Source organism: Hemiscyllium ocellatum, chromosome 9, assembly GCF_020745735.1.
Source record: "Hemiscyllium ocellatum isolate sHemOce1 chromosome 9, sHemOce1.pat.X.cur, whole genome shotgun sequence".
Taxonomy (NCBI): domain Eukaryota; kingdom Metazoa; phylum Chordata; class Chondrichthyes; order Orectolobiformes; family Hemiscylliidae; genus Hemiscyllium; species Hemiscyllium ocellatum.
Genome location: NC_083409.1, coordinates 112,396,038 through 112,414,517, shown reverse-complemented (window position 1 = coordinate 112,414,517; position 18,480 = coordinate 112,396,038). Strand labels below are relative to the sequence as shown.

The window sequence follows — 18,480 nt, the reverse complement described above, 5'->3', positions numbered from 1 at the left end:
TGACTCTGAACTGTCCTCTGTGCAATTAGGGATGACCAATAAACGCTGGTTTAGCCAGTGATGCCCTCACTCCGTGAATGAATTTTTTAAAAACTGAGCTTGTGAAAGGATTTATCCTGTGGACTCATGTAGCTCAGTTGGCTGGATGGCTGGTTTGTCATGCAAACAGATTGGGTTCAATTTCCACACCAACGTGAGGTTAGAATGAAGGACTCTCCTACCCAGCCTCTCCTATTTCCTGAGGTGTGCTTACCCTCAGGTTAAACCCCCACCAGTTGCTCTGAGAGAGCACCCTTCTGACACCACCACCCCCCCCTCCGGCAGGTGTGTGGCAGTGTTAACCTTATTGAGACTGAGAGAGATATTCCCATAATACAGTGGTTGTGGGGAGACCAAGTCCTTACTTAAGTTGTGCTGTCACATTTGGACCATGCTTCAGGTCCGGAAGACAGCACCCCATTAGGTAGGATGGCATGGTGGCTCAATGGTTAGCACTGCTGCCTCACAGTGCTAGGGACCCAGGTTCGATTCCAGCCTCAGGTGACTGTGTGAAGTTTGCACATTCTCCTCACATCTGCATGGGCTTCCTCCAGGTGCTCTGCTTTCCTCCCACAGTCCAAAGATGTGCAGGTTAGGTGAACTGCTCATACTTAATTGTTCAGGGTTGTGTAGGTTAGGTACTTTGGCCTGGGGAAATGCAGAGTAATTGGGTCTGGGTGGGTTACTCTTCAGAGGGTTGGTGTGGACTTGTTGGGCTGAAGGGCCTGTTTCCACACTGTAGGGATTCTATGATTCACTCCTTATTTGTTCCTTCCTGCCTATACTTCAGAATCCAAACCCTAACCCATTGAGGTAATCAGTCCTTCCACCCCAGCACCCTCTCCCCTGGAGTTACCCTGCGTCCCAGCAGTGTCAGAGGGCAGAGATGTGTGCCAGTGAAGGGTGGTACCCTCTCTTTAAGAGGTTTCTAACAAAGCTTTCCAGTCCAGATTTTATCCAATGGACTGAATTTTAAATTCCCCAGCTGGTGTGCTGGGATTGGAGACCATACCTTTGAAACATTAGTGCAGCTCTAATACTGAGTAATGGGTTGAAGGGCTATTGGGAGAGGGCAGGAAGGTGGAGATGAACATCTCTGGATCCATACCATGGTGATTGTGCAAAGATAACTCTTGCTGCTTGAGGATACAAAGGTATTCTCTCCCCATGTCGCTACAATGCAGGCGCGCCTCAGCATTAACCCTTTCAGTGCCTTTCAGCCTCATCCAACAGAGCTCCAGCATCACTGCATTTTCTTACGGAACACTGAGTTATCATGACAGCCATCTCGACACAGGCTGAGAAACACCACTTCACCACGTTTTGGGTCTGATATGACTCTTTTTCATCATAACAGACTCAAAACGTTCACTTTGTTTCTCTCTCCACAGATGCTGCCGGACCTGCTGAGTTTCTCCAGCATTCTCTGTGCTTGGTTTAGGTTCCCAGCATCTGCAATGTTTTGGTTTTATTTGAATGTTTTTGCCTGTCATTCCTCTACTAGGCATTTTATCGGAATAGCATCTGAAACGCTGGCTGATTAGTCAGCGAGAGCAGCACAGGGGTGTGGCTCAGTGCTTCGCACTGCTGTCTAACAGCACCAGGGACCCAGGTTCGATTCCAGCCTCAGGTGACTGTGTGCACATTCTCCCCATGTCTGTGTAATTTTCCTCCGGCTGTTCCGGATACCTCCCACGGTCCAAGGATGTGCAGGTTAGGGTGCATTGGCCTGTGCTAAATTGCCTATCGGTTCCAGAGATGTGTGGGTTAGGTGTATTTCCTATAGGAAACTGTAGGGATAGGGCAGGGGGTGGCTCTGTGTGGGATGCTTTCCAGATGTTGGGCTGAAGGGTCTATTTCCATGCTGTAGGGATTCAATAAAAATTATTGATGTTCTTTCTGGGAATGATTAGAGCTGTGAATTACTTTGGAATTATCAACATCTTAAATATGGAAGTCACTTCAATATTGAGTTCAACAGTTTGAGACAATGAATGCTTCTGGATATATGTTTGCCCATTGAGCTGGAAGGTTTGGTTTCAGGGAGACGTCTCATCACCATACTAGGTAATATAATCAGTGAGCGTCCAGCGAAGCACTGGTGGTATGGCCTGCTTTTCATTTATGTGTTTAGGTTTCCTTGGGTTGGCGACATCATTTCCTGTGGTGATATCATTTCCTATGATGATGTCATATCCTCTTCTTTTTCTCAGGGGGTCGTAAATGGGATCCAAGTCGATGTGTTTGTTGATAGAGTTCCGGTTGGAATGCCTTGCTTCTAGGAATTCTCATGCATGTCTTTGTTTGGCTTGACCTAGGATCGATGCATTGTCCCCAGTTGAAGTGGTATCCTTCCTCATCTGTATGCAAGGATACTAGTGAGAGAGGTTTCATGTCTTTTTGATGTTCATGTATCCTGCTGGCTGGTCCTCTGCTTGTTTGTCCAATATAGTGTTTGTTACAGTTCTTGCAAGGTATTTCGTAAATGACTTGTTGTCTATATAGGATCTTTCAAGTTCATTAGCTGCTGTTTTAATGTGTTGGTGGTTTTGTGGGCTACCATGATGCCAAGGGGTCTGAGTTGTCTGGCAGTCATTTCTGAGATGTCTTTCATGTAGGGGAGAGTGGTTAGGATTTCTGGATTGGCCTTGTCTGCTTGTTTGGGTTTGTTGCTCAGAAGGATTCTAGGTAATCCAAGATGGAGGAAGGAAAAATTTCTGGCTGTATTGGCTGCTCTTTTTTTTGAGGTATTTTACGTGTTGGAGGTGATTTCCTCAAATTCCAGGAGCAGCAATTCCTGTTCTATATGCTGCTGCATTGTTTTGGAACTTTGGGAAAAAAATGTCAAAACAATAGCAGTTTTAAAAGGGAGAAGAACAGACAAAGGAAGCACATGGTGTGGACAGTGCAGGAGAGAGAGAGCTACTGCCTTTGCTGTTTGAATTCATGTATCGCTGGACATTGGAGTGCATCTGGGAAAATTAACAAACAGTGAAATTCACAACTAATCTTGGAGGAACCTGTTTGGGCGAAGTTCACAGCACAGAATCAGATAAGTTAATCATTGTTTTAAGTGTGTCCAAGAGAAAGGCTGCAGTAGTGAGTAGAGTGGGTTCATTCTTGATTATATGTTTTTGGAGCTATGTCTCTTGATTAAACTTAAAATATATGGTATGAGCTGCCAGAGGAAGTGGTGGAGGCTGGTACAATTGCAACATTTAAGAGGCATTTTGGTGGGATAGGAAGGGTTTGGAGGGATATGCGCCGGGCGCTGGCAGGTGGGACTAGATTGGGTTAGGATTCTGGTCTGAAAAATGTGTTGCTGGAAAAGCGCAGCAGGTCAGGCAGCATCCAAGGAGCGGGAGAATCGATGTTTCAGGCATAAGCCCTTCTTCAGGAATCATGCTTATGCCCAAACATCGATTCTTTTGCTCCTTGGATGCTGCCTGACTTGCTGCGTTTTCCAGCAACACATTTTTCAGCTCTGATCTCCAGCATCTGCAGTCCTCACTTTCTCCTTGGAATTATGGTTGGCATGGGCGGGTTGGACCAAAGGGTCTGTTTCCATGCTGTACATCTCTATAACTCTATGACTCTAAATCGGCGGACTATGTTCATTGGGGACCCGTTCTTTTTGAATACACTGTATAGGTGATATTCCTTTGCTCTGCATAGTTCCTCTGTGCTGCAGTGTGTGGTGGATCGTTAAAATAATGTTCTAATGCAGCTTCATTTGTGGGTGTTGGGATGATTGGTTCTGTAGTTCAGTATTTGGTCAGTATGTGTTGTTTTCCTGTAGACGCTGGTTTGCAGTTCCCCATTGGCTGTTCGCTCTACTGTGACATCTAGGAATGGCAGCTTGTTGTTGTTTTCCTCCTGTTTAGTGAATTTTATGCCAGTAAGGGTATTTTGATGGTCTTGAAGGCTTCCTCCAATTTGATTCATTTGGTGATGACAAGGGTGTCATCCACGTAGCGGACCCAGAGTTTGGGTTGGATAGTTGGTAGAACTGTTTGTTTGAGTCTCTGCATTACTGCCTCTGCTAAGAACCCTGATATTGGAGATCCCGTGGGTGTTCTGTTGGTTTGTCTGGAGATTTTGTTGTTGAAGGTGAAGTGTGTGGTAAGGCATAGGTCCAGTAGCTTGACGATACTGTCCTTGCTGATGAAGCTGGTGGTGTTTGGTGTATGTGTCTTTGGGTCTTCTAATAGTGTAGCCAGTGTTTCCTTGGCCAGGTTAATGTTGATTGATGTAAACAGGGCTATTACATCAAAGGAGACCATTATTTCATCCTCTTCTATCTTGGTATCTTTGATGGTCTTCAGAAATTCTTGGGTGGAGTGGATGGAGTGGCGTGAGTCTTCTACTAAGTGTTTTAGTCTTTGGTGTAGCTCCTTGGCCAGTCTGTAAGTTGGTGTTCTAGGTAGTGAGACTTTGGGTCTGAGGGGGGGCTCCTGGTTTGTGAATTTTGGGTAATCCATACAAGCGTGGTGTGTTGGATCCATCTGGTTTCATTTTTTGGAACTCAGTCTTATTTATTTCTCCAAATTTCAAAAGTGTTTTTGAGTATGGCTGTGATACGGTTTTCTTGTTATGGGGTCGGGTCTATCTCCATCTGTTGGTAAGTGTTGGTACCTGCAACATTTCGTGTTCATTTTCTCAATGTAGTCTCTTTGATTTAAAATGACTGTCAAGCGTACTTTGACTGCAGGAAGCAGAGCAACATTTTTTTTTAAAATCCTTTCCTTTCTTGTGCATTGAATGTGTTTCCTTCCTTTTTTCTGCTTAATGTTGGTGCGAGTGTCTATCTGATAGTCTGTCTGTGAGTTGGTTGTCTTTCAATGTTGTTTGTACTGCTGCTAAGAAATCTTTCTTGTCCACATCCTGGAGATTATAATTTAATCCTGTTACTAAGAAGGCTTTTTCACTCTCTGTTGAGGGTGAATGCTGGCCACTTAATGGTTTAAATTTTGTCTCCATGTTTAATTCTCAGACACAATTGTTCATTGTTCTGTCTTTAACACACACAATAGATCACCTGATGAAGGAGCGTCTCCCCAAAAGCTAGTGTGCTTCCAACTAAACCTGTTGGACTACAACCTGGTGTTGTGTGATTTTTAACTTTGTACACCCCAGTCCAACACCGGCAACTCCAAATCACAATAGATCAATGCTTTGTTTCTTTCCTAAAGCTGCCACTGCTTCTGCTTCCTTTACCTTTTGTTCTGTAACATCTTTAATGTAATGTAGCCTCTCTGCCCTCATTGCTATCTGAATCCACCCCTTTTTTTCCCACGCCATCCTTTTGATCAGCTACAACCATTTTATTTCTATCTCCCTTTGGTTATCAAGGAGAGGAACTGGACTCAAAATATTAAACCTGTTTCTCTCTCCACAGATCCCACCTTGCCGATCCATCAGGCTTTTCCATCATTTTCTGTTTTTATTTCAAATCTGCAGTATTTTGGTTTTATATTAATGAAATTGCAGGTGTTGGGTTTGGAGGTGTAAGGTCAAAATGTGTCTCTTTGTCAATAAAAGCTCCTGACTGTGTGGAGATCAGTAGTGTGAGACAGCAGTATAGCATAACAGTGTGATGGAAGGCACAGAGAAATATTAGAGAAATAAAGCATAAAAGTGGGCAGATGTTGGGCCAGTATTTATCACCCAAGCCTAACTACCCTGGACAAGCTGGTTTAGAGCTGCCAAGTTGTTTGGGTGTTGTAACATTCCCAAAGCTGTGAAGGAGAAAGATCAAGGATTTTGACCGAGTGACACTGAAGCTGTACGAGTATAGTTCCAAGTCAGGATGGTGATAGATAGTCAAGGGGAGACAATGTCCTACTGTCACTGGACCGTTAATCCAGAGACCCAGATATAATGCCAGGAATTCAAGTTTGACTCATACCAGATGGTGGGTTTGAATTCAATAAAAATCTGGAATTAAGAGTCTAATGATGACCCATTGTTGGTAATCAGGAAAATCCCCTCAGGTTCCCTTTAAAGAAGGAAACTGTCATTCTCACCTGGTCTGGCCTACGTGTGACTCCAGGTGCACAGCAGCGTGGCTCAGTTTATCTACCCTCTAGGCAATTAGGGATGGGCAATAAATACTGGCCCAGTGATACTCACACCCCCTGTGAATGAGTAAAAAAAAACTCAAAGTTCATTCTTTCTGGTAGAATAATGGCCAGCTATAAGAGCCATGAACTAACTAATAGAGAGGAAAGCTTGTTTAGAGACAGGGGTGAGAATGTGGATCTCACTACTACGAGAAAAGCAGAGATGTATTTAAGGGGAAGTCAGATAAATGTACAAGTGACAAAGAGCAGAGAGATGTGCTTATAGTGTGATCAAGGTAAGGAGGAAGGAGGTTCACACACAGCAGAGGGACTAGCATCAATCTGTTGGGCCAAATGGCCTGTTCCTACGCTGTGAATTCTTCAGGATCCACACAGAATTATTTCAGAGTGTCATCACAAAAATGAGCACCTCTTTCTCACCTGGTTCTCTGCATGGTGAAAACTAACTGGACATGCCTGTCCCTGGTTGGACCGATGATCAGGTCATGAACTAGTGACATCATGGAACAGGCTGGAAAGCCACATCCTGCTCCCATCAGATCAGAAAGTAAAGGAAGAGGTTGTCTCTGCTAACTGAGCCAGTTAAGTGTGGCTCTACTGTGGCTGCTTCACTGAGTTTGACTGACTTCTTTCACTCAACAGGAAATGCTGAAACTGACTACCTACAATTACACGACACTTATATTGCCAGATGATGAAGCTGCAAACTGTGTTTACCTGAACAGCCCAGAGAAGGGCCACATTCTACTGCACCGAACTGCAAAGGAGTTTCCTGAAAGTGCTAAGGTAAATCAAACATTGCTTTCACTTTGGGGAACTTCTTAAAGAACTTTTGATCAGAAGAGGAGCTTTTACAGTTAACTTGCTGTTACATAAGAACCTTGTGGCATTATCGCCAGAATGTTAATGCAGAACCTCAGCTTATGTTCTGGGTTCGAATCCTGCCACAGCAGATGGTGGAATTCAAATTGAAGAAATAAAAATGTCTGGAATTAAGAATCTACTGATGACCATAAAACTGCTATTGACTATTATAAAACCCCATCTGATTCACTAATGCCTTTTAGTGCCATCCTTACCGGTCTGGCCTACATGTGACTCCAGACCCATAGCAATGGGGCTGACACTGAACTGCCCCCTGGGCAATAAGTGATGGGAAATAAATGCTGGGCCCAGCCAGCAATGTCCACATGCCATGAATGAATTTTCAAAAAGCTAGAAACAGCAGTAGGCCATTCAGCCCTTCTATTTAATATGATGGTGGCTGATCTCATCCCAGCTTCAATGCCATTTTTCTGCCCTTTAACCCATTGCCAGTGAAAAACCTGCCCACCTCCTGCAATTTTTCTTCAGGGTCCCAGCATCCAGCACATTCTGGGCATTGAGCTCCACAGATTAGAAAGAAATAATTTCTCCCCATCTCTGTTTTGAATCGACTACCCCTTGTCCTAAAACAATGATTTCACATTCTAGATCATCCAACATGAGGAAACCTCACCTCCACGTTGACTGTGTCAATCCCCTTTAGCATCTGACATACTTCAACTCAATCTCCTGTCATTCTGTGAAACTTCACCGTGCGTCGGTCTAACCTGCTCAATCTCTCTTCTTCAAACGAACCCCCCCAATCTCTGGAAGCAATCTAGTGAACCTCCTATAAACTGCCTCCAATATAGCTATGTCCTTCCCCAAGCAAGGGGAACAAAATTGTTCTTATGTTTCCTTGTTATTATTAAGAAGCTGCAATGTGGAACAAGTCCATGCTACCCATATTAAAATCATCAAATCCCCAGCACTGCAAGAGTCCTGTGATGGCTCATTGTTTGCAACGTTGTCAGCCCCCTGCTCCTGTGCCTCAGTCCTGTGCAGTGTTCAGTGCTGAGGGTTAAATGCAATCTCTTTGAAAAGTTATTATTGACCATGTTTCCATTGAATAAATACGAAGATGAGTTAAGTTACACAGCAGTCATGACATTTTCCCAATGGAATCATAGTTTCTCAGCATGTGGCAAGTGGCCATTCAGCCCATCATATGTCTACCAGTTCTTTGAAAGATCCTCCAATTTATACCCACAGCCCAGGCCTGGAAGACAGGTTATGGCCCTACTTTTGGTAATAAGAAGATAGACTTGCAAATGATTGAAGTAAATGAGACAAAACACAGTACAGAGACGAATCACTCATAAAGGTTTTCAGTTACCACCCCTTGGAATCTGGGAATTTTGTAAGAAGAAAACTACTTTTGTCTCGCTTGGCATTTTTTAAAACATTGTCAAACATGTCATTTAGTTTTATGTTTTGTATTTCAGTTCAATGACTGTCTTGAGTAACTTTAAAAACTTTCCTTTTGTAAATGCAAGGATTGTGAGAATTGGCTGAATTTCTCTTTGTGAACACAACAACATAAACCAGACCAAGGAATATCAGGAATCATATTGAGATATTGCAGTGACAATTGATGTTATTGCTATCTTTGTTTTAGATAGCCTTGTACTGGGTGGCACGGTGGCACAGTGGTTAGCACTGCTGCCTCACAGCGCTAGAGACCTGGGTTCAATTCCTGCCTCAGGTGACTCTCTGTGTGGAGTTTGCACATTCTCCCCGTGTCTGTGTGGGTTTCCTCCCACAATCCAAAAATGTGCAGGTTAGGTGAATTGCCCATGCTAAATTGCCCCTAATGTTAGGGGAATGGGTCTGGGTGGGCTATGCTTTGGCTGGTCAGTGTGGACTTGTTGGGCCAAGGGCCTGTCACCACACTGTAAGTAATCTAATCTAATCTAGCCTGTGGCTTGCAAATATACATGAAATTAGAATTTGTCTGAAGTCCAAGAGGTGACTCTTGCAGACATGAACAAAATTCAGAGATGGCGAGCCTTCTGGGGTATTAACTCTTCTCCAAAACCAAGAAAAAACTACGAATGTTGTAAATCAGGAACAAAAACAGAAACTGTTGGAAAAGCTCAGGCAGCGTCTATGGAGAGAAATCAGGATTAACATTTCGGGTCTCTCTTCACAAACACTGCCAGATCTGCTGAGCTTCACCAGCAATTTCTGTTTGTGTTTTCACATTGACGTAAGAACATCCAATCAGGAGCAGGAGGAGGCCGTCCAGCTCATTGAGCCTGCTCCCCTATTTAATAAGATCATGGATGACTTTTTCATGGCCTCAGCTTCACTTACCGTGTTGGTTCACCACATTGTTTAATTCCATTATTTTTCTAAGAAGTATCTACCTTAGCTTTAAAAGTGATTACTGAAGTAGCGTCAACTTCTTCCCTGGGCAAGGAATTCCATAGATTTACAACCCTCTGGATGAATAAATTCCTTCTCAGTTCAGTTCTAACCCTGTTCCCTTTAATCTTCAGGCCATGTGCTCTTGTGCTTTTTTCAATCTTACCAGTGGAAACATCCTCTCTATTTCTATCTTATCGATTCCCTTCACAATTTTATGTTTCTATAAGATCCCCCTCATTCTTCTAAATTCCAGTGAATATAATCCTAATCTACTCAGTCTCTCCTCATAAGCCAACTCCTCAACTCCGGAATCAACCCAGTGACCCTCCTCTGTACTCCCTCCAGTGCCAGTACATCTTTTCTCAAGTAAGGAGATTGCACACAGTACTCCAGGTGTGGCCTCACCAGCACCCTGTAACATAACCTCCCTGCTTTTAAACTCAATCCCTTTAGCAATGAAGGACAAAGTTCCATTTGCCTTCCTAATGACCTGTTGTACCTGCAGACCAACCTTGTGTGATTCATGCACAAGAACACCCAGGTCCCTCTGCACAGCAGCATGCTGCAACTTTTTACCATTCAAATAATAATCCTTTTTACGGTTACTCCGACCAAAATGGATGACTTCACATTTACTAACGTTGTATTCCATCTGCTAGACCTTTGCCCACTCACTCAATGTATCTATGTTCCTCTGTAAAGTTTCCACAGTCCTCTGCACACTTTACTCTGCCACTCATCTTAGTGTCTTTGGCAAACTTTGACACTGTACACCTGGCCCCCAACTCCAGATCATCAATATAAATTATAAATAATTTGTGGATCCCAACACGGCTCCCTGAGGCACACCAGTAGTCATTGACTGCCAGCCAGAATAGTGTACATACCACCATAAGCAAAGGTTGAAGAAGTTCTGGATGCGCTGTACTCCACCACTAACACCCTGGAGACAGAACACCCTGAGGCCCTGTTTATTGTGACTGGTGACTTCAATCAAGCCAATCTAAGGAAAGTGTTGCCCAAGTACCACCAGAAAATTACCTGGCCCACCATGTTAGACAACTGCTACACCAGTGTGAAAGATGCCTACCACTCCATCTCCCGCCCCCATTTCGGGAACCACAATGCCATGCTTCTTCTCCCGGCATACAGGCAAAAGCTCAATCAGGAGACCCCCTCGCGGATACAGGTCCAGTGCTGGTCGGAGGAGGCAGAGGATCAACCCCGGTGCTGTCTGGAATCGGCTGATTGGGTCATGTTCAAACAGGCCGCAGGTACTCTGGACGAGTACGCCACCACCATCGCAGACTCTATCAGCAAGTGTGTGGAAGAGATACCCGGCAACTATGGCAAGTTCTGAACGACATCACAGGTTCTAAGAAGAGACAGTGCAAGACAGCAGACAAGGACACATCCCTCCCAGATCAGCTCAACGCCTTCTACGCTCGCTTTGAGCAGAATTTCGGCGGAGAGGTAACACCTATTCCGACAGGTCCTGACGAACCTATCCCAACAGTCACTGCATCAGAGGTCAGATCAGTTTTCCTTAATGTGAATCCAAGGAAAGTGATGGGACCAGACGGAGTACCAGGCCGTGCACTCAGAGCATGTGCAGATCAACTGGCAGAGGTCTTCTCCAACATCTTCAACCTCTCCCTGCAGCAGGCCCCTGTCCCTGCCTGTTTCAAGAGGCCAACGTCATCCCTGTGCCTAAGGAGGCCCATGCAGCATGTCTCAGTGACTACTGCCCAGTGACCCTAACCTCGGTGGTCAGGAAGTGCTTTGAAAGGTTGGTCATGGCATTAATCAATTCCAGCTTCCCCACTACTCTTGACCCACGCCAATTTGCCTATCGGACCAACAGATTCCCATCCTTCACTCCTCTCTAGAACACCTTGACACCAAGAACAGCTACGTAAGAATCCTACTCATTGACTACAGTTCAGCCTTCAACACCATTATCCCCTCGAGACTGATTACTAAACTTAGTGATCTGACTAAGCCCCACTCTCTGCAACTGGATCCTCAGTTTCCTGACCCACAGGCCGCAATCAGTGAAGATTGGGGACAATATTTCATCCTCACCAACACTCAACACTGGAGCCCCCCAGGAATGTGTACTCAGTCCCCTACTGTACTCACTGTATACCCATGACCACGTCGCCAAATACCAGACTAATGCCATTTACAAGTTCGCTGATGACACCACCATAGTCGGTCGAATCTCAGATGGTGATGAAACAGACTACAGACGGGAGATGGGAGATCTGGAAAAATGTTGCACTGAGAACAACTTAGCTCTCGATGCCGGCAAAACCAAGGATCTCGTTATTGACGTTCGACAGGATGTTACTCATGCCTCCCTGCACATTAACAGCACGGAGGTGGAACGAGTGGAGAGTGTCACGCTCCTGGAGGTGGTCATCCACAACAAGCTTTCTTAGACTCTTCATGTGGACGCACTGGTTACAAAGGCCCAACAATATCGCTTCTTCCTCAGGCAGCTGAGGAAATTTGGCATGATGGTGAATACCCTTGCCAACATTTATAGGTGCACCATCGAGAGCACTATGTCTGGATAGAACATAGAACAATACAGCGCAGAACAGGCCCTTCGGCCCTCGATGTTGCGCCAACCTGTGAACTATTCTCAGCTCGTCCCCTACACTATCCCAAAATCATCCATGTGCTTATCCAAGGATTGTTTAAATCTCCCTAATGTGGCTGAGGTGACTACATTAGCAGGTAGGGCATTCCACACCCTTACCACTCTCTGAATAAAGAACCCGCCTCTGACATCTGTCTTAAATCTATCACCCCTCAATTTGTAGTTATGCCCCCTTGTACAAGCTGACATCATCATCCTAGGAAAAAGATTTTCACTGTCTACCCTATCTAATCCTTTATCATCTTGTATGTCTGTATCAAATCCCCCCCTAGCCTTCTTCTTTCCAATGGGAACAGACCCAAGTGTCTCAGCCTTTCCTCATAAGACCTTCCCTCCAGATCAGGCAACGTCCTGGTAAATCTCCTCTGCACCTTTTCCAATGCTCCCACATCCTTCCTGAAATATAGGGACCAGAACTGTACACAATATTCCAAGTGAGGCCGCACTAGTGTTTTGTATAGTTGCAGCATGATATTGCAGCTCCAGAACTCAATCCCCTACGAATGAAACCTAACACACCATATGCCTTCTTAATAGCACTATCAACCTGGGTGGCAATTTTCAGGGATCTATGTACATGGACTCTAAGATCCCTCTGCACATCCACAGTTCCAAGAATCTTTCCATCGACCCAGTACTCTGCCTTCCCATTATTCTTCCCAAAGTGCATCACCTCACATTTAGCTGCATTGAACTCCATTTGCCACCTCTCAGCCCAATTCTGCAGTTTATCCAAGTCCCCCTGCAACCTGTAACATTCTTCCAAACTGTCCACTACTCCACCGACTTTAGTGTCATCTGAAAATTTACTAATCCATCCACCTATGCCTGTGTCCAAGTCATTTATAAAAATGACAAACAGCAGTGTCCCGAAACAGATCCTTGTGGCACACCACTATTAACCAGACTCCAGGCTGAATATTTTCCATCAACCACCACTCGCTGCCTTCTTTCAGAAAGCCAGTTTCTAACCCAAACGGCTAAATCACCTTCAGTCCCATGCCTCTGCATTTCTCCAATAACCTACCATGTGGAATCTTATCAAAGGCTTTACTGAAGTCCACGTATACCACATCAACTGCCCTACCCTCATCTACATGCCTGGTCACCTTCTCAAAAAACTCAATGGGGTTTGTGAGACACGACCTGCCCTTGACGAAACCATGTTGACTATCTGAAATCAAATTGTTGCTTGTGTCTCACTGCCTGGTATGGCAACTGTACCATTCAAGATCGGAGACGGTTACAGAGCGCGGTGAACTCAGCCCAGACAATCACAAAGGCCAACCTCCCATCTATAGAATCCATCTACCAGGGCCACTGTCAAGGAAAGGCTGCCCGCATTCTCAAAGATCCATCCCACCCTGGTAATGTTTTTCTACAACCTCTACCATCGGGGAGAAGGTACAGAAGCCTGAACACACACACCAGCCGGTTTCGAAACAGCTCCTTATGTACTGTTGTTAGAATACTGAATGGACTCACAAACTCTTAACAGTCGCCTGTACCAGTGTTTTTGTTTTTACCGCTGTTGACCTATTATTTACTATCTATGCGACTTAACTCTGTGATCTGCCTGTATTACTCACAAAACAAAGTTTTTCACTGTGCCTCAGTACACATGACAATAAATTCAATTCAATTCAATTATCCCCACTCTTTGCTTCCTGTTAGTCAACCAATCCTCTCTGCACACTAATACTCTAGCCCTAACAACTTGAGTGTCATAGAATCATATTTTGATTCACCTGAGTGCTTTTATTTCTATTGAATTGCTTGATGTACCTTCAAAACAATCACTTGTCACTTTGAATGAAGGTATATTTCTAGAAATTTATTGTTGGCTGCTTTCGTAGAACAAGCAGGTTTCCTGCGGCATCGCTCAGAACAAGTCTGGAGATGATGTTGCAGAAACTCAGGGGGTTCAAGCCATGACAGCATTAGGTCTTTTTGAAGCTCTCTGTTGGGAGGATTCCTCCCTTTGACTGAGAGGCTAGTGAGCAGACTCCTATTCTGGTCTCGAGTATGGTTATCTGGGATAACACCTCCAGAGAGTGTGCTGCAATGTCTTTGGGATGCAATATTAAATCAAGGTCCTATTAACCCTCTAAACCAGCAAGCACTATAATACATAGCACACAGACAAGTACAGCACAGGAACAGTCCCTTCAGCCCACCATGTCTGTGCTGACCATGATGCCATTCTAAGCTAATCCCATCTGCCTGTGCACACTCCAGACCCCTCTATTCCCTGTCTGTTTTTGTGTCTGTCTAAATGCCTCCTAAGCATTGCTGGCATATCTGCTTCTCCCACCTCCCCTGTCAACATGTTCCAGGCACCCACCACCCTCTGTGTAAAAGACTTTCCTCACAAACCTCCTTGAAGTGTTCTCCCTCTCACCTTAAACCGACTGAAGAAGACAAGCTGTGTTGATCTTGTGGCTTTTTCAATATTTGTCCCTCAATCAGCATCACCTGATTCAAGCCGTTGGGGGTCATTATGGAATCATTGACTCATACAGGTCAGGGGAGGCCTTTTGGCCCATCAATTCTGTGCTGCCAAAAATACTCTGTATACTTACCCCACTCTGCTACACGAGGCCTATAACCCTCCATGTTATGAGACTTCACGTGGTCATCAAGTACTTTGTGTAGATTGTGAGGTTCCCTGATACAACCACCCTCCAAGACAGTGCATGGTACACCCCTGCCATCCTCTGCATGAAAGCAATTCACCTCAAACCTGCTTCAAGCCTCCTGTCATTTATTTTAAAATCCCTCCTTGCCCCACCTCCTGTTATTGACTCTTTATTTAAGGTGAAAATGTGTTGCTGGAAAAGCGCGGCAGGTCAGGCAGCATCCAAGGAACAGGAGATTCAACGTTTCAGGCACAAGCCCTTCAGGAATCATTCCTGATGAAGGGTTTATGTCCGAAACGTCAAATCTCCTGCTCCTTGGATGCTGCCTGACCTGCTGCGCTTTTCCAGCAACACATTTTCAGCTCTGATCTCCAGCATCTGCAGTCCTCACTTTCTCCTCTTTATCTAAGGGGAACAGCTGCTCTCTCTTCACCCTGCCCATGCCCCTGATTATAAGACCATAAGACATAGGAGTGGAAGTAAGGCCATTCGGCCCATCGAGTCCACTCTGCCATTCAATCATGACTGATGGGCATTTCAACTCCACTTACCCGCATTCTCCCCGTAGCCCTTAATTCCTCGAGACAACAAGAATCTATTGATCTCTGCCTTGAAGACATTTAGCGTCCCGGTCTCCACTGCACTCTGTGGCAATGAATTCCACTGGCTCACCACTCTCTAGCGGAAGAAATGTCTGCGCATTTCTGTTCTGAATTGACCCCCTCTAATTTTAAGGCTGTGTCCACGGGTCCTAGTCTCCTCGCCTAACAGAAATAACTTCCTAGCGTCCACCCATAAGCCATGTATTATCTTGTACATCTCTATTAAATCTCCCCTTAATCTTCTAAACTCCAATGAATATAATCCCAGGATCCTCAGCCGTTCCTCATATGTTAGACCAACCATTCCAGGGATCATCCGTGTGAATCTCCGCTGGATACGTTCCAGTGCCAGTATGTCCTTCCTGAGGTGTGGGGATCAAAACTGGACACAGTACTCCAAATGGGGCCTAACCAGAGCTTTATAAAGTCTCAGTAGCACAACGGTACTTTTATATTCCAACCCTCTTGAGATAAGTGACAACATTGCATTCGCTTTCTTAATCAATTATCTTATATATTGTCTCATTGCTGTTTATGGGATCTTGGCTGTGCACAGTTGGCTTCTATATTACCAATTGCATCAGTGACTAAAGTTCAAAAATACTTCAAGTCGCTGTCACATGTTCTGCAAAGTTTTCCAGTTGAGAAATATATATTGTCCACTCTTTTCTAATTGGTTGGTCCCCACAAGAAATGATAACTTTGTTAAATCTGCAAACAATGTGTTTGAAATGATTTTTAATTCAGGGCGAAGCATAATTTACTTAAAAAATGGGAATTCCAAACTGTCTGAGTCAGAAATATTTCTCAGTCCAGGAAATACATTTCATTTTCAGCCTTTAAAGTTCTCAACTCGGTCGTCATTAGATTGTGATTCATTTTTGAAAATGCCTTTCAAGCTGTTTTTAATTTTGAGCTCATCAGGACAAATGCAGGAATGTCAAATTTCAAACAATCACAGCAATAACTTGGAGGCTTGAGGGGAATAGAGTTGCTTTCTTCATGAAAATGCATCAATTAATCAAGAGTTCAATTGTCACCAATCCGCATCTTTTGCTCTTGTGATTTTCTTTATTCATTCAAAGGACATGAGCATCACTGGCTTGTCCAACAATTATTGCCCATCCCCTAATTGCCCTGAAGGCAGTTGTGAGTCAACCTCATTGCTGTGGGTCTGGAGTCACGTGTAGACCAGACCAGGTAAGGAAGGCAGTTTCCTTCCCTAACGGATATTAGTGACCCAGATGGGTTTTCCCAACAATCAACAATGATCTTTATTTGACTTTTGATTCCAGATTTATTTTTATTGAATTCAAATTCCACCATCTGCCATGATGGGATTCAAACCCATTTCCCCAGAACATTCCCTGGGTCTCTGGATTAGCAGTCCCACAATAATATCACTAGACTGTGACCTCCCCACATTATTTGAAATTTGGCATTCTTTGACTCATCCTGTTTGAAGCAAGAGAAAAGGTCGCAGTGACACATATGTCTGCATGTGAGTTGGAGAAGATTTTAATTGTGTTTATCTCTTTCTTCCTCCCAGAGGTTTAAAAGCCTGACCAACTATACATTGATTCCAGTCTCCAACACTGAACTGGCCAAAGTTGATGGAAGCCTTACTTGCTGTTCCATACTTCTGAACAAAGGCGCTTGAAATATGAAGCTCCTCTTTTTTAAACAAAAAAAAAAGAAACTTCTTTTAATTGGCAATAATGTGATTACTGCGTTACTGAATCTATTCTGAAACTACAGTCTTTACTTGAATTCTTCTAAACCCTTCTCTTCCACTGTGCTCTGAATGCTGTGTATTGGAAGGCTGGGATCAAGTAGACTGTGACTGCCACCTTGTGATTACAACTATGTATAACGTCCTTTTCTTTGAAGTAACTTCCGAAATTCTGATGAGGATATATATGTGTATATATATATATTATATTCAGATGTTAAAAGGGTGAATTTAATCTTATAAGTGAATGATTACAATTTTTATTTACTTACTACAGTTGATTGTTTTGTAAGTGGGGATTAGTTTTCCTTTATTTTGGTTCTTTTCCAGTGAATGAAAAAAGTTGCTAGTTAATATCTCGCAGCTCAGGTTTTGGAATACAACACTTGGTGACTTGCATGCCTTCAACTGTCTCCTTCGTTTGCATTCCACAACCTGCTTTGACATTGCATAGACCTCGCAGTAATGAATAATTCTAAATGACCCAGTTCCATTCTGCCTTAGACCTTACATGGGGCAATGGTTCTGTTTAAGTCAGGCTGACTCGTTTGCCAGTGTGTGTGCCAAAGGCTGCTTTGTCTTCAGTTTGCCACAACGCATTACCATGTCTCACGATTGTCAAATTTGATTGCTTGTTGTGTTCTTCATCTGCTTCATGTGAATGAAATAAAAGTCATTGCCAATGCTACATTCAATGTGTTTGGTCCATTTTAACTCGCACCACCCAATACTGAAACTCATATTCATAATTTTGAAGAAGTATACATTCAAAGCAACATTATAAATGTGCTACTATTTTACCAGAAGGGCTATTAGTTTGAATTTGCTTATGTTTCCAAGTGACTTTCTCATCACATCCATGCATTACACACTGCTCTTAGTCACTTCTGTAATCAAACTGCAACAGTCATTTCAGATGTTTCTTGCCAAACACCCTTTTAACAGTGAAATTATTGCAATATTATTTAATTGCGTTTAAATATTTCAACTTTTGCCAAAATATCAAAGAACATTTTTTATACAATTTTTTTCGGTAATTATATTTTTATCTTTGACTGAATTTCTTGTTGGTTTCATGTGACAACCAACAGGTTTCTGTTAAGACAATCTTAAATAAAAAGTTCATGTATTTTTCATTTCAAAACCTAGCTTTTGATCAGGAGAACATCCTTCATTGTTTTAGTGATCTAGGGGAGAAATAATACAGGTTGAATTTTTTAAAGCATTTGAAATGCTTTTAATCCTATTCTGAAAATTAATTAATTCTACTGACAAGGGTGGTAATTATTGTTAGTGATGCATCTTTGGAATACTTAACGACATTGGATCAAATCCCTCCCTCATATTTGCAACAGTGATGTGTTATGTTAAACTGGCGAACAGAGATTGGTTTACATGGGAGAAGGTGGATGCCTTCCTTGAAGAAGCTCTCTTCCTCCCTCTACAAGGATTTCAGTGAGTCCCTCTCTCACTGCACCCCCCA

General features: G+C 43.6%; 1 protein-coding gene across 1 annotated transcript in view; it reads left to right on the top strand.

Moving 5' to 3' along the window:
- ddah1 (dimethylarginine dimethylaminohydrolase 1) overlaps window positions 1–17,685 on the top strand; it is a 127,274-nt gene extending 109,589 nt beyond the window's left edge. The window contains exons 5-6 of the mRNA XM_060830025.1: window positions 6,765–6,908; window positions 16,815–17,685. Of these exons, the coding sequence (XP_060686008.1) occupies window positions 6,765–6,908; window positions 16,815–16,925 (255 nt within the window). The 3' untranslated portion in view covers window positions 16,926–17,685. The remainder of the gene's footprint in view (window positions 1–6,764; window positions 6,909–16,814) is intronic.
- The last annotated feature ends 795 nt before the right edge of the window (window positions 17,686–18,480 follow it).